Here is a 13,730-nt window from a genome sequence, read left to right on the forward strand (position 1 = left end):
CATTTTGACTACGATATTACGTGTTACCGGAACTTGCGTAAGCGGAAATTCCACTACCCGTAACCCGGATGGAGGTGTAATGCCGCGGGAGCTTAAATACACGCAACGCCCACCCGATGCGACGGAAAATACACAATGCTGAAACAAGTTTTCACTTCGCGTTTTTCAATCATCAGATTCTAAACGACGACGTGTAAGTGAGTTTTTATTGCCGCGCGTTTTACTGTAATTGTGAATGATTTTAACTTTATTCACTTAGGTCCTGTAGAACGCGGCACTAGCTTAAAAGCAGCACCCACTCGACACGACCGAAGAAACGTGTTCGCTTCGCCGTTTTCATTCATCAGATTTGAAACGAAGACGTGTAAGCGACTTTTTATTGGCGTGCGTTTTACTGTAATTGCGAAAGATTTTAACTTTATTCACTTACGTCGTGTAGATCATCGCATCGAAACGTAGAAGAACTGTAACAACTGGAGCGGAGCGAGTGAAATGCATCCGTTTGAGCGAGGCTGGACACAAAGTTAAAAAGATCCAGCAGACACTTGGAGTCGGAAAGATGCAAATCTAAGAAACTTTAAAAAACAAGGCATCGATTCAACTCCTGATGACAAGCCACCATCCAGCAAGGAAGCAATGCAAATGGCAACAAAAATCCTTCAGTATGCACAAGAATTACCAGACATCGGTGATCAATGGGACAGTTACTTGCAACTAGCAAGAAAACTGTATGACACGCAGGCAAACATTGTCATAAACCAAAGAATGCATCCAACAAAACAATCCAAAATACAAATTTTCTTCCCAAGACAGAAAAAAATAAACATTAAAATCATAAAGGACATGTACCATGCTCATTTCCCAAATGAGGAATTTCTGTTATCAGGACAAATTGGACAGCGCAAACACGAGTCCGTACTAGAGAATATTTACTGTACATTAACCCGAACAACTCAATTAAAAACTATGTCAACACTTTTATGGGCAACAACAACAACAAAAAAAGGACAATAACGCCGTTGCATAAATATAAACACCCGCAAATTAATAAATACCATATTTTCTGCAAATATAAGGTGCTTCGGATTATAAGGCGCACCCTCAATGATTTCATGGATAGAGCACACTGCTTTATAAGGCGCATAGAATAGAAGCTTCAATAGTGGAAGTGGTTGTGCTATGCATCCACTAGATCAGGGGTGTCAAACTCATTTCACATGGTGGGCCACATACGGCCTCGGTAGATGTCAAGTGGGCCGGACCATTAAAATGATACCATACTTTGCTATAAATAACCAAAACAATATGTCTTACCTTTGTTTTGGTATAAAGAAGCACAAGAACATTAGGAACATGTTGAAATTTAATGAACATATCTTTTACAAAACATTTCATGAAGCACCTTACATTTCCTTCGACAATTTTCTTTTATCATTCACATATATGCATTGCAACTGATCCCACTGATTGTACAAACTTTAACAATTAATTGGTTTTGAAAAATATAGTAATGCACGTTAAGATTAAATGAGATTTATAAAGAAAAGAAGTTTTAAACCATTTACACGTGCGTATAAAATCTAAATGTAATCCCTGCCTACACCTTACAAACTAAGGAGAGTGCTATTAAATGTGTAAATGTGAGAGTGCTATTGATAGCGTCTGCTGTCATGGGTCTGTCTCAGTGACTTCTTCTCTGATCAAAACAGTGCCCCCTAGCGGATACTCAATGAATTGCACCTTATTAAAAATATTAATTCTGTGTCTTTTATACATTTTTTCCACTTTTAAATTATCCTGCGGGCCTGATTGAACCTCCTTGCGGGCCGGTTCCGGCCCGCGGGCCGTATGTTTGACACCACTGCTTAACACAATCATCTCACGGGCTGGATTAAACTCCTTTGCGGGCCGGATTCGGCCCGCGGGCCGTACGTTTGACACCCACACACTAGATGCTGCTAAGCTAAAGGGAATACAATACAATACAATATTGATATATAGAGCCTTCACAACCGCTGCAGCTGCAACAAAAACCATGAGAACTAGTCACAAAATCGGACATGAAACATATAAATACAAATGGCATTCCAAAACAATAAATGAAAGATGATAGTTATGAAGACAATTGCTTCAACAAAAAGGCACACAAACCTTGTGGGCTCACATCCACAAGGGGCTAAATATTCTTAGAAGTCTTGCTTGTCTCCTTCTTCTGTTTAGTTAGTAGTCAACTATGCTTTTGGTGTTGTCTTCATTTCATAATGGCTGCACAGAGCTCACAAAGTAGTTGGCTGTTTGAGTGTGCGTTGGTAAATGCACCTGTCAATTAGTCTCTTGCAGAACGTTTTTACTAACCACTGGACCACCGGGCCGGGCCGACTTCCACAAAGTATACTAAGGAAATTTGAGTTTCATATCAAAAGATGAATATTGGACACAACTTCAGAATGACAACTTTTATTTCATGCTAGCAACATATGTTAAACACCTCTAGACTGAGCCAGTCATGAGGTCCTTGGGGGCTGCTTGGTGCCTTCAGCCACCACATCGGTGACTCCTCTCCTGTTGGATTGGATTGATTCTAAAATTTGCCTGCACTCTCCCAAAGGAGAAGGATGTCTTTGGCGCGTTATCCTGGTGTCAGATGTGTGATTATTTACGAAAGTCTCATTAGCAACAGGTTTGGTATACAGAGCCCCTAGAAGACTGGCAGGCTGGCATACAGGCGGTACAAGCTGTGTTTGCTGTTGGGCCTCGCATGTTTGTTGATAGACCTCTCGGCGGGTGCGGCCGTGAAGGACAGAAAGATGGAGAGAGCGAGCCGCGTCTCTGGATTTTTTTCCCATCCATTGTATAATCAGGTGCGCGGCATGCCCACTGTACAAACGTGTGAATTTCTGTGCTCGTCTGCGGGGCTCGTGTGCTTGCTTTACTGCTCCGAAATCTCGCTGTGGGTTTTCGTCTGTTTGACTTTGCAAAATATTCTCATGACAGGAGTTTAGCTGCACTAAATTAAAGAGATGTCAGCCTACCGCAGCTTTGCCAACATTAACATTATCTTACCACTTGTTTTTGTGTTGTTGCACAGTTTTGAGATACATTTCGAAATATTAAAGATTCCATGAGTTTTGCCTTTTTCTTTATTTTTTTTGTACCTTTCCCCTACAATTCTTTCAAGCGTTTTCTCTCTCTTTTTTTGCCACGATGCTTCCCTCTCAGCTGGTGTTGTTTATTGTTTAAATATTTGGAGAGAATGCTGGGTGTGTGCAAGGCTTAAGCTATGTAGATCAGCAGAAAAGAGGCTCCAGTTGTTGTGGATTAGCACTGTTTAGTTTTTTTTTTTTTTTTTCCCCACAGGGCCACTGCCCAATTCTCCATTATTTACTGAAAGATCGAAAAATATCATTCATTTCTTACATTTATCTTACATTGATTCAAATGTAAGAAACTCATGACTGATTTACCATTTTGGAGTGGTACTTTCAAAAAATACATTTCATTTACCCATAAAGTGACCGGAAAGAAATAACATGACAAGAACAATGTCAGACCATTTTATTGTGCCGCAAAGTTTGTCCAAGCGCTCCTCACAAACGCTGAATACTAGCACAGATTCTAATTAAAAAAAAAAACCCATAAAAGGTGTCATGGCCAGACAATATTACAAACTAATACAATAGCGATTGTGAAGTCAAGTGTTTTCTGTGCTTTTCGGTGTGTAGAATTTGGAGATTTATGAACACAGCAAGGAGCAATTCCACCAAGCGGCATCCAAGACAGAATCAACCGTGAGGTAAGATGCGCGCTCGCGCACACACACACACACACACACACACACACACACACACACACACACACACACACACACACACACACACACCTTTTCCTTTTCCATATTAAACCCTCAGGGTTCTGACAAACACACACACACACACACACACATTTACTACACACAGCAGACTAATAAGCAGTAATAGATAAGGATCTGTTCTTTTCCTCATTTTGTAACCGGTTAAATGCTCACATTCTCCAGAGCAAACCCGACTAATATGATAAGTGTTTTTAATTGGCAACTTTAATTAAGCCGAGTTAAACAATACGCTCACTCCCTGTGGTCAGCGTGTCTCACAGTGAGCCTTTAATGAGCCACAGCCTGGGAAAGGCTCACTAATTCGAAATGCTTGCAGTCACAGAAGAGGCCAGGCTCATGCTTGCTGGAAAAGTTTTCTGTCAGAACACTAACACTGCTTTCGAATAACCTATCACCGTGACTACCGAAGAACAAAATTAAATGTGAGTAATTGAAAGAAAAGCCTTCATCGTGATAATCAAGAATTTCCTCATCGTTGGAGAATCTTGAATGTTAAACACAATCAAATCAAATACGTTGTTTCACTTTTGCTCGTTGATTAGCTTCATCCATCTATTTTATTTGTCCTCACTATTGTTAGGTTACACCTAAGACTGGTTGACAGCCAATCTCTCTCCTTTTTATTTTAATTTTTTTGTGACACAACATCTAGGCCGGAGCCCGGATTTGAACATGCAGCGTTTTAACAGTGAGGCGCATATGCTAACATGTCTGCTTCTGTGCCGTGTCATACCTGGCCTGTCAAAAATGGCATGTTTCCTTTTCTTTTTACATAAGTGGTTTTGCGAAATACAGTATTTGGTTTGCTACGAAAAACAGGACATGTACCATAACTGAAACTCTTGCAAGTCACTGGTATTGGTTCTGTATTTTCAACTGAGAAATGCGGTTTGGAACTGATAAGAGGAAATTATTAATCAGTCACAAAACTATTGAAAAACAGCCTTTGTGTCGCCGTGATTCTTCATTTACGTTTCCCTTTGTTTCTCTTAAGCCCTTCTGTGTAGTCCACAAGTCTGAGGCCCCTGTGTTCTGCCCGCCTCCACGTAACCGCCAGAGATTAAAAATAACGGGCAAGGCTGTTAATTAAGTATCTAATCTTACTGTTTATACGTTTGGCAGATCTGTCAGAGACATTACAGTGCATACACAAAGCCAAAATCACCACCGTGATTGTTTGCCAGGATGTCAGTGAACGTGCATTAAGTTGATACAAGTCTCCATTTTAAGTCATCTAAAGCGCGTGTGATTTTTGCTTGTACACATGTGGGAAACATTATGTTCATTTAAAAAAAAAAACAGTCCTCATAGAAATAACTTGAATGTGACAAAAGTAAGAAAAAAAAATTAACCACTGAAAATCAATTGCTTTTGAATTGTGGTTCAACTGGGTTATTAAAAGAAAAAAACTCATGAAGCAGGCCTGGTTAAAATGAGGGTGGATACCCCCTTGAAATCATTGAAAATCATAAAAATAATTCCAAAGGTCTTACAATTATGTATTGTTACGCCCCCAGTGGACTGTATGGGAATAACGTGCACCTTCAAATAGTTGTTACTCAACTGCAAAGACAAAATGCAAAGATTCTGAGACGTTTCACAAATAAAGCCAAGCGGAATCTTTTGAGAGTGAGCAACTGATGGCTTCGCACTGATTGTCGTTTTAAATAATAGCAACGATAATGCAGTGTGGTTAATGGGCCGCCTTGTTAGTCGATAGCGCAAGCTACAGAATTTGTTATGATGATCAACACCCTCCCTCATTAATACACTTTCAAGTTAAAATAACATCAGCAGTAATTGGCTTGAAAAGCCCATCAATGCCAGAAGGAAGAAATGATCAAGGACACCTGAGCCAAGCTTCATGCCACGTCTAAGACGGAGCCTTTGGACAGCCTTCAGGTTGTTGTAGCTTGTCGACAGAGCTTTACCGCCTCTGTGGCTGGAGTCATTTTATCTTCAGGCGCTATTATTAATAAGCTCCCTCTGCTATCGGGAGACTTTGGCTCCACCGATGAAGGCCATTTATTTCAAATTAAAGGACAGCTACTTATCTTGGGCGGCTTCATCCCTTGCAAGAGATAAAGATGGCGCTTTGGTTTTCTTCCTTTTTTTTTTTTTTTTGGTGTGAAAAGTGAGAGGAAAAGTAACAAAACCGATAGAACTCGAAAAGCCAAAGCTTAAACAGAACAATAGCTCTCAGATAGGCCATCATCACTCCAAACGTGGAGAATAACACCGACGGACCCTTCCTTTGTCACGTCTCATCTTTTATCTCGCTGCCTTCTGTCTTCATTTTCCTCCCCGCTCGCAATATTGTTCGCACGTTGATGAACTCGAGCTGTTGTTTTGGCCGATGATTACGTACGTCGCGCACATGGACACGGATGTACTGCAAATAAAATGCGCGGGTCATAGCCTCCTCTGGGTATGAAAACTAAAGGAACCTTTAATTTGTTTTCCAATTAAATTGGCCGTTAAAAGTTCTTCACAGAATCGCCGCGCGTATGCGCTAATTGGATGCGTTGGCATGCCGGACGATGTGTGCCTGCGTGTGCATTTTTGTCTTCTACGAACTTAAACAATATCCGCGTGTGGTGTGTAACTCCTGTAGGCGTATGTAACTTGTTGGTCTCCGCTTCAATCAGTCCGTCTCCATTAGAATGATGCACGCAGCCAGCAAACCTGTCATAGTTAACAATCACACAGATAGACGGGCTAAAACCAATTATTATACAACCCACATAGCTAATTAAGCGTCGCTAATTCAATCTCTCCGTGAACACTTTTCTGCTCTATTTGATCAGAATGATCCTTTCCTCTCAATTAAATGTGTTTCAGGGCTAATTGCATCATTTGCCGTGAAGCGCATACTGTAGCGTCCGCACCAACAGTTGCTGGAAGTGGATTGCCGTGGGCGTGAACGACATTTTGATTTTCACCTTTGTTCGACCTCAATCATCGACTTGCTAAGGACAGTTTCAGAGTGTTCAATCAGCCTGCCACGCATGTTTTTGGAATGTGGGAGGAAACCGGAGTACCCGGAGAAAACCCACACAGGGGAGAACATCCAAACAACCACAGGGAGGCTGGAGCTGCAATTGAACCCGGTACCTCTTCACTGTGAGGTCGACGCGCTAACCACTGGATCACCAGGCCGCCCTGCCCAGAACATACTGTACAACACAAAATGACTAAAAAGTGTAATGAGTTAAACGAAACATTGAAGTTGATGTCATGCGAAGACTGGGGCTTATTTTGCAGTCGGTTTTTAACCCATCATGGAAAACCGCCCCTAAATAATAATATATTTGCTATTTTCTGTGAACAAAATTCAATTCTTTTGGATGAAAACAGCTTGCTTATCTTCTTTTTTGTGTCTGTTGTAGGTCTCGGAATACCGGCGCTGTATGTCCTGGCCTGCAGGCTCAGGTTTTATCTTGCTACAAGGTGAATGGACAGCAAACTCTAAGATGTTCAGACCTGGCCAAAGAATACATGCAATGCATAAATGCGGCAAAGAGGGTAAGCACGTCCTCGAATTTAGCGTTTAAGCTGAAATACCGCAGCTGTCTGATTGAACATTTAGCCAAACTTCCACTCACATTGCAGATCTACAACAATTTTCTCTGACCTCAAATCATTTTTCAAGTTACTGTATGAGGATATTACCTTTGTTTCCAAATACATCTAATATTATTTTCATCACATTGAATTTGTTGTTTAGAACTTGAACAAAATTGCCGACCAGGTCCTCATGCTCATCTCTACTTTCCATACTCCTCAGCATGTCTAGCTGAGTCACGATATCTGATTTCATGAGCACCACAAATTTCTCTGTGCTCAGTAAGAAAAAAAAAATCATTTTGTTTGTTTGTTTCTTTATTTTAAATTGGCTTTTCTCATTGCCAACCTTTCTTTTTACAGCAGTTTTTGGGCCTTATTAAGATTATGCTATTCTGTCAAGTAGGGGGCTACAAAATATCATCTTGTGGGCCGCAAATGACCCCTGGGCCACAAGTTTCAGACCCCTGATGTAGACTGAATTATTTGGCCACCTGATCATCCCACGGGGATAGGAATGCAGAAGATGGTATATTTATTTTCTTCTCGCCATGTTTGAAACTCCCACATGTACTGTCAGTCAGTATACAGGTAGTTTTTTTGCTTTTTTTTTTTTGGATCAGCTTCACAGCAGGTTAGGGGACAAGCCTGCACATTACAGCGGTTTTCCTGCGCGGTGACACTTGAACCCGTTGAAAGTGGTGTTTATACGTGCGGTATATACTGTATACCAAATGACACAGACCCTGCAGAGACAAATGAGACCGACAACCTCTGCTAGTCATTATCCTCAGGGAGGCTAAGTCCGACATGAAACGGTGATATAACTCAAACGCCGTGTCTGGACACTCAGCGGGACGCTCCTGGCATTTATCTGCAGCTTTAGATGTAAACGAATGCACCACACTTTGAGTTGCACAGTCTGATGCTGTTCTCGAGTCTTTTAGGGCCAATCTCATCACATCAGATGTGCTGTAGATCAATGTCAGTGGCCTAGCTTGCACCGTGGAAGGAAGAAAGAACAGACAGGCCCGCTCAATGTGAGAAGCTCAGAAGAGATATTAAAGAGTTGGTGTGCTTAATGAGTTTAACCCTTCATGCACCCTGTAACCTGAAAACAAGCTAAACTGACCGCTGTAGTAACCGCTGTCCTTTAAAAGGTTAAGCAAAGGCACAAGAAAATATCTGGCCTGAGCTCAAAAATGAGAAGGATACCGAATAAAATAAAAAATATTTGTTTTCACACAAAAAGAATACCATTGATTTTAATTACAATTGTATTGTAATTAATCGGTAATCTAGTCAAAGATTCTCTTCCATTAATTAGTTGTCCAAGCAATGAAACCTTGAGCTCTTTGAGCATCATGGCATGGGACCACTTCCTAACGATATTTGTTAAATTTTGGCGAATATTGATTCTCCCGCCTTGCAAAAAGGACACTCATTTACTTTTGTTATAGTGTCTTTCGCTTGTGATCTGCTGAATGAATGCGGTCTTTTCACTCAACTATCGTTATATCCAGCAATGGGCTGCTTGTTGGTCAAAAAATGACTTTGCAATTGGAAAGAAATTCTATGAAATCTTATTCTTGGGTAAGATCCTGCGGGGGTATAGAAAGTGTTTTTATGAGATGTTCTATGTGTAAAACTTTGATTTCTTGCTGTGTGAAAACCATAGGAAACCGAAAAAGTTAAAATACTTCACTCTAGCGCAGACGGATCCACTTTCAAAGCAAACACCATGCATGCTGAGTTTTCCCGAACATCCACTCCATGAATCTAAATAGTTCTTTAAATATTCTTTTATATTCATCCCTCCCACTCCCCTTTTGCGCACAAGTCGTGCTGTTACTGAGATCACATGAGCATGGCTACTGTGCCTGTCGATAATGAGGCAATCAAATGAAAAGATGAAGAAGACAAAATGTGATTGAGCTCAGGGCCCAACAGATAGGAAATGTAATGAAAACGGTTTGGAAAAGAACACACTGATTGGCACAGAGCGAGAAATACATATGTTTTTGAGATGTCAAAACCAGGATCAATTAAAATGAAGAAAGTGTTAAAATGGAGAACGCCAAGAAATTGAAAAAAAACAACAGGGAGGAAACGGTGCGTACTAGAGAAAATGATACTGAGTAGGTGGCTGACAGATGGGGGCATAAGTGCTCGGCAGAATGAGAAAATTCAACATTGACGTGACAGCTGCCAAAATTTGCAGATAAATGATCCTGTAATAGAGTCCCATGTTCAAACACAGGAATATAAGAAAGTGAGATTGGAATGTAAGTGCAAAGTAAATATTGTGATAAAAATTGATTTATTATTTGAAGCATCGAACCTTCAATTTTGCTGCTGTAGATTGCAATTTTCTCCATTGTGGGACAAATAAAGATTTTCTAATCTTATTTTATGTATATATAATATGTAATATTCATTCCTGTGTGCAAAAGACAATGTCTTAATTTTAGTGAGGTAAATACACAGCCATTGCCACAAATGCAAATTGTCCAATACAAAGATGCTAAAGATGAAATGGAAAAAAAAAGGAATCTGAAACATGAAGTCCCGTATTTTCTGCACTATAAAGCACACCTAAAAGCATTTAATTTTCTCAAAAGCCGACAGCGTGCCTTACAGTCCGATGCACCTTACTTACTGATTTCTTGGACGTAGTATTTCAAATGTTCTGTAAGGGCTTTGTTCGCAGCTGCAGTGGTTGTGAAAGCTCCATATAAATACAGCTATATTGTATTGTATTCCCTTTAGCGTAGCTCCATCTAGTGGATGCATAACGCAACCACAGCCACTCTTGTAGCTTCTGTTCTATGTTTCTTATAATACGGTGCACCCTATATACAGTATGTAAACAGTTTTAAAATAGGCCAGTCATTGAAGGTGCGCCTATACTCCGAAGCGCCTTATAGTGCAGGAAAATACGGTATTTTACCGCTCAGTGAGCTTCTATTCTCTGCGTCCTATATAGGACAACTCAACTGTGTTACTTGTATAAAATAAAAATAAATAAATGTTAGTCTGAAGTCCTGCAAAATCACACAAATGTGTTCTGACATGCCACAACCCGTCCTCTTCTTCCAAATGTGAAATATGCCTGCCTTCATCATTTGAAGCCCCTGCTGTGACACATACGGTCGTCATTCTTTTTTCATTTTCCATTCTCTTTATCAGCCAGCCATCTTCCTGTCCCCATCCTCCATTATCACTTCACTTTTTCTTCCTCTTTTCTCTCCGCCCTTTTGTTGCTCTGCCGCGTGCTATCAAAAAGTCAAGTCTTTTATCGAGCTCGTGGCCTTCAGACACCTCGCGGCTTCCAGCCAAGGAAAAGAAAAAAAAAAAAAAAGTTCAGGGGTGGAAAGACATAGACGGTGAGGCACTGAAAATTACCTCCGCGGTGAGGCATTTTCGTACACAGGGTGAACCCTGACCTTACCAGCACTGGTTTTAACCTCTTTTCGACACCGTCTGATAGAGGACCCAGATAGTCATTCAACATCTGCTTGTAGTGTGTTCCATAGAACGCCTCGTCGCACAAATTTAACCCTAATTTCAGTCTGGATTTTGCCTACTCCACCTTCACACATAGGAATCGGTATTGTGGAACTCGAGGCCCCCAGCTGGGATAAGAGAGGGCAACAGTGGGGGGTTTTCACTGTTCTTTGTCGCATCCAAGCCACGGTATTATCAAAGCAGTCCATTTTATACCCACCGTCCTTTTTCCAAGTCCTTTTGTCACACATTCCATCTGCCTCTTTTGTGATTGCACCCCGATTCGTGTAGTCCCAGAGAGATCAATTTCCTTTTCTTCTCTCGTCTTTCGTCAATAAATAAACAAAATGCCATTGCATTATTTTTGCCTTTTGTAGCTCTTCTGAAGACTTTTATCTGGAACTTTCAAATTGGTTGCGTCGTGCTTTCCAATAGTTTGTCTAGCATCTACAAAAAGTTGGCTCATATCTACGTTGTCCTTAAATTTTTCTGATTGATTTTTGGGGGTTGTTTTGTCAAGTGAAATAGTCATCTGTTTCGCCATTGAAGTGACTTTAAAAAAAAGTTTGTGTTTGAGTTGTACATCCAAGTTTTTGAACTGTTAAATACAATCAAATTGAGGCTTTCCTTTTGTCTAGCAACCTGAAATTGTCTAGTACCTTTCAGCAAGATGTTTTTTTTTTTTTCCAGGCTTTGTTATCTCATAACTAAACAATGTGTCAGTGCATTAAAGGTCACGTGATTTATCTTAAGTATGCAACCTGTGCCATTCATGATTGCTTGACACCAATGAGTCATGGGGCTCTGTTTTCATGACCGGTGCAAATCTTGTGCATCGCCTGATCTATATTTGCGCGGACATGCAAACTCCACACAAGAAAGCCGTAGTCCAGGGGTGCCCATTACGTTGATCGCGATCGACCAGCAGATCAAGGACTGGTCCCAAGTCGATCCGAGGTGGAGAGGAAAAAAAAAAACACATTTGTGTCTCTGTGCATGTTAATAATATATGTTTTGTGTTAATGCACACTGCACCCTAATTATTCTACCAGTCTCACTTTCACAATAAGCATTTTAAAAAGAAAATAAAATAAAGCAGGTCATCTTTAACCTCCGGTGACGTGTGACTGCGTCACCGGAAGTTGTTAGCGCCCAGCAGTCTGCAGTTGCAGCTTGTGATCCGAGTTGTTGCAGTATATCTTTAATCGTTATCATTATTCTCATTCAGAGTTTGTTTTGTACAATTCACCGAGGGGATGGGCAAAGAATGGGAACCTGGAGGGCCGAGAGAAGCATTTTAAAACGGTACGCGTGAGCTACGATCGTTAACAGACTGCCTAAGTGCATCGCATGCCTCAGCGTCAGGCTATTGCTCATCATGGCACGCGTGTGCACGCGTGCGCACGGCAACGGGTCGATCGCGGGAGGTTGGTTGATCGAAAAGTAGATCTTCGGTCAAAGAAGTTTGGGCACCCCTGCCGTAGTCGGAATCGAACCCTGCACCTTTGCACTGCGAGGCCAGGACAATGCAAAGCAATTTAGTGTCTGGAATATACAGTATAAATGTGATTGTAGATTTCAATTTTCTTCATATGATGCAAAGGCATTTTTATACAGTGCAATTATATAGTTTGTTGTGATGACATTTATGCGTTCATTTATATATCCACCTATCCAGCCTATTAAATTTTTTTTCCTCTCTTTTATCTTATTTTTCTTTTTTCCCCTCTTTCACCTTATTCTCAATCAGTATTTCTTTCTTTCTTTTTTTCCATTTAGAACTACCTGGTCAACCATGGATGAAGAAGGAGAATTTCCGACAAAGGCTTTGACACTACTTCTGAGAGCATCACCTTCGATCGTGATTTTGTGTTGAATTCCAAGAGATAGACGGTGCCCTTGGCATGCCTTGTTGTTGAAATGTTTTTTTTCTTGTATGCTATTCATCTGCAGTACCAACCATTGAAATGATGCGATGATTCTACACTGCTACATTTTCCACAGAAAAAAAAAAAGAAAAAGAGTTAGCGGGTTCGAGGTCTGGCTCAATACATTTTCAAATCCATCTTTTATGAGACCATTAGAGGCTGTTTGGCCGATTTAAATGGTAAAGATTCATCCAAGGCTCTTTCATGCGTGCATGAATGTCAACTTGAGTTTGCGTCCAGATTTCTGCTGCTTGTCTAGCGGTAAAAAAGATGAATGTATGGGGACTGCGCATAGCATTATTGTTTCGATGGTGCACTTTCAAGAGTGGTGGTTTTTCTTTTTCCCCGCATAGTTTTGCGGCCTCATCGCAGTGACTTTAGTACAAAAAAAGTCTGTATTGTATTATTTGATTGCATTAAACTATCCGCGGTTTATTTGGCCTTGTCTGTATTCATTTGGTAAACAGAATCCATCCTTGTCCGGCTGAAAAGCCGTCACAGTACAATGAGACGAAAGCTCCACTTCAATGTCACATACTGTCATTGTCAAGTATTTTGGCATTTCTCATTTGAAATGATGGCGTTACAAATTTTCTACTTTTGTGAGCTGCCTTATAACATGTACCGATTTATTCAAACTTAGGTGTGAATAGTTTATTATATTTTTCTTTTTTTTTTCTTAATAGGCGAGCACATGCACTGCCAAGGTTGATCCATCATGTCATTTTGAATATAATTGTGTGTCATACATCTTAAAGGTGAACCCAGTCCATTTAAGAACTCTTGTTAACTTAAGATTTGTTTGCATATGCTGGGACACGGTGACTTGCTAAGAAGAATTAGAACAGAAGAAGAATGTT

The 13,730-nt window shown here is 40.6% G+C and overlaps 1 protein-coding gene across 1 annotated transcript in view; it reads left to right on the forward strand.

Annotated features, from left to right (window-relative positions):
- LOC147210233 (MICOS complex subunit mic25a-like) overlaps window positions 1–13,310 on the forward strand; it is a 28,089-nt gene extending 14,779 nt beyond the window's left edge. The window contains exons 6-8 of the mRNA XM_086107220.1: window positions 3,723–3,793; window positions 7,261–7,396; window positions 12,722–13,310. Of these exons, the coding sequence (XP_085963346.1) occupies window positions 3,723–3,793; window positions 7,261–7,396; window positions 12,722–12,745 (231 nt within the window). The 3' untranslated portion in view covers window positions 12,746–13,310. The remainder of the gene's footprint in view (window positions 1–3,722; window positions 3,794–7,260; window positions 7,397–12,721) is intronic.
- Window positions 13,311–13,730: the final 420 nt, after the last annotated feature.

Source organism: Hippocampus guttulatus, chromosome 1 (genome assembly GCF_054856545.1).
Source record: "Hippocampus guttulatus isolate MCC_2025c chromosome 1, RoL_Hgut_1.0, whole genome shotgun sequence".
Taxonomy (NCBI): domain Eukaryota; kingdom Metazoa; phylum Chordata; class Actinopteri; order Syngnathiformes; family Syngnathidae; genus Hippocampus; species Hippocampus guttulatus.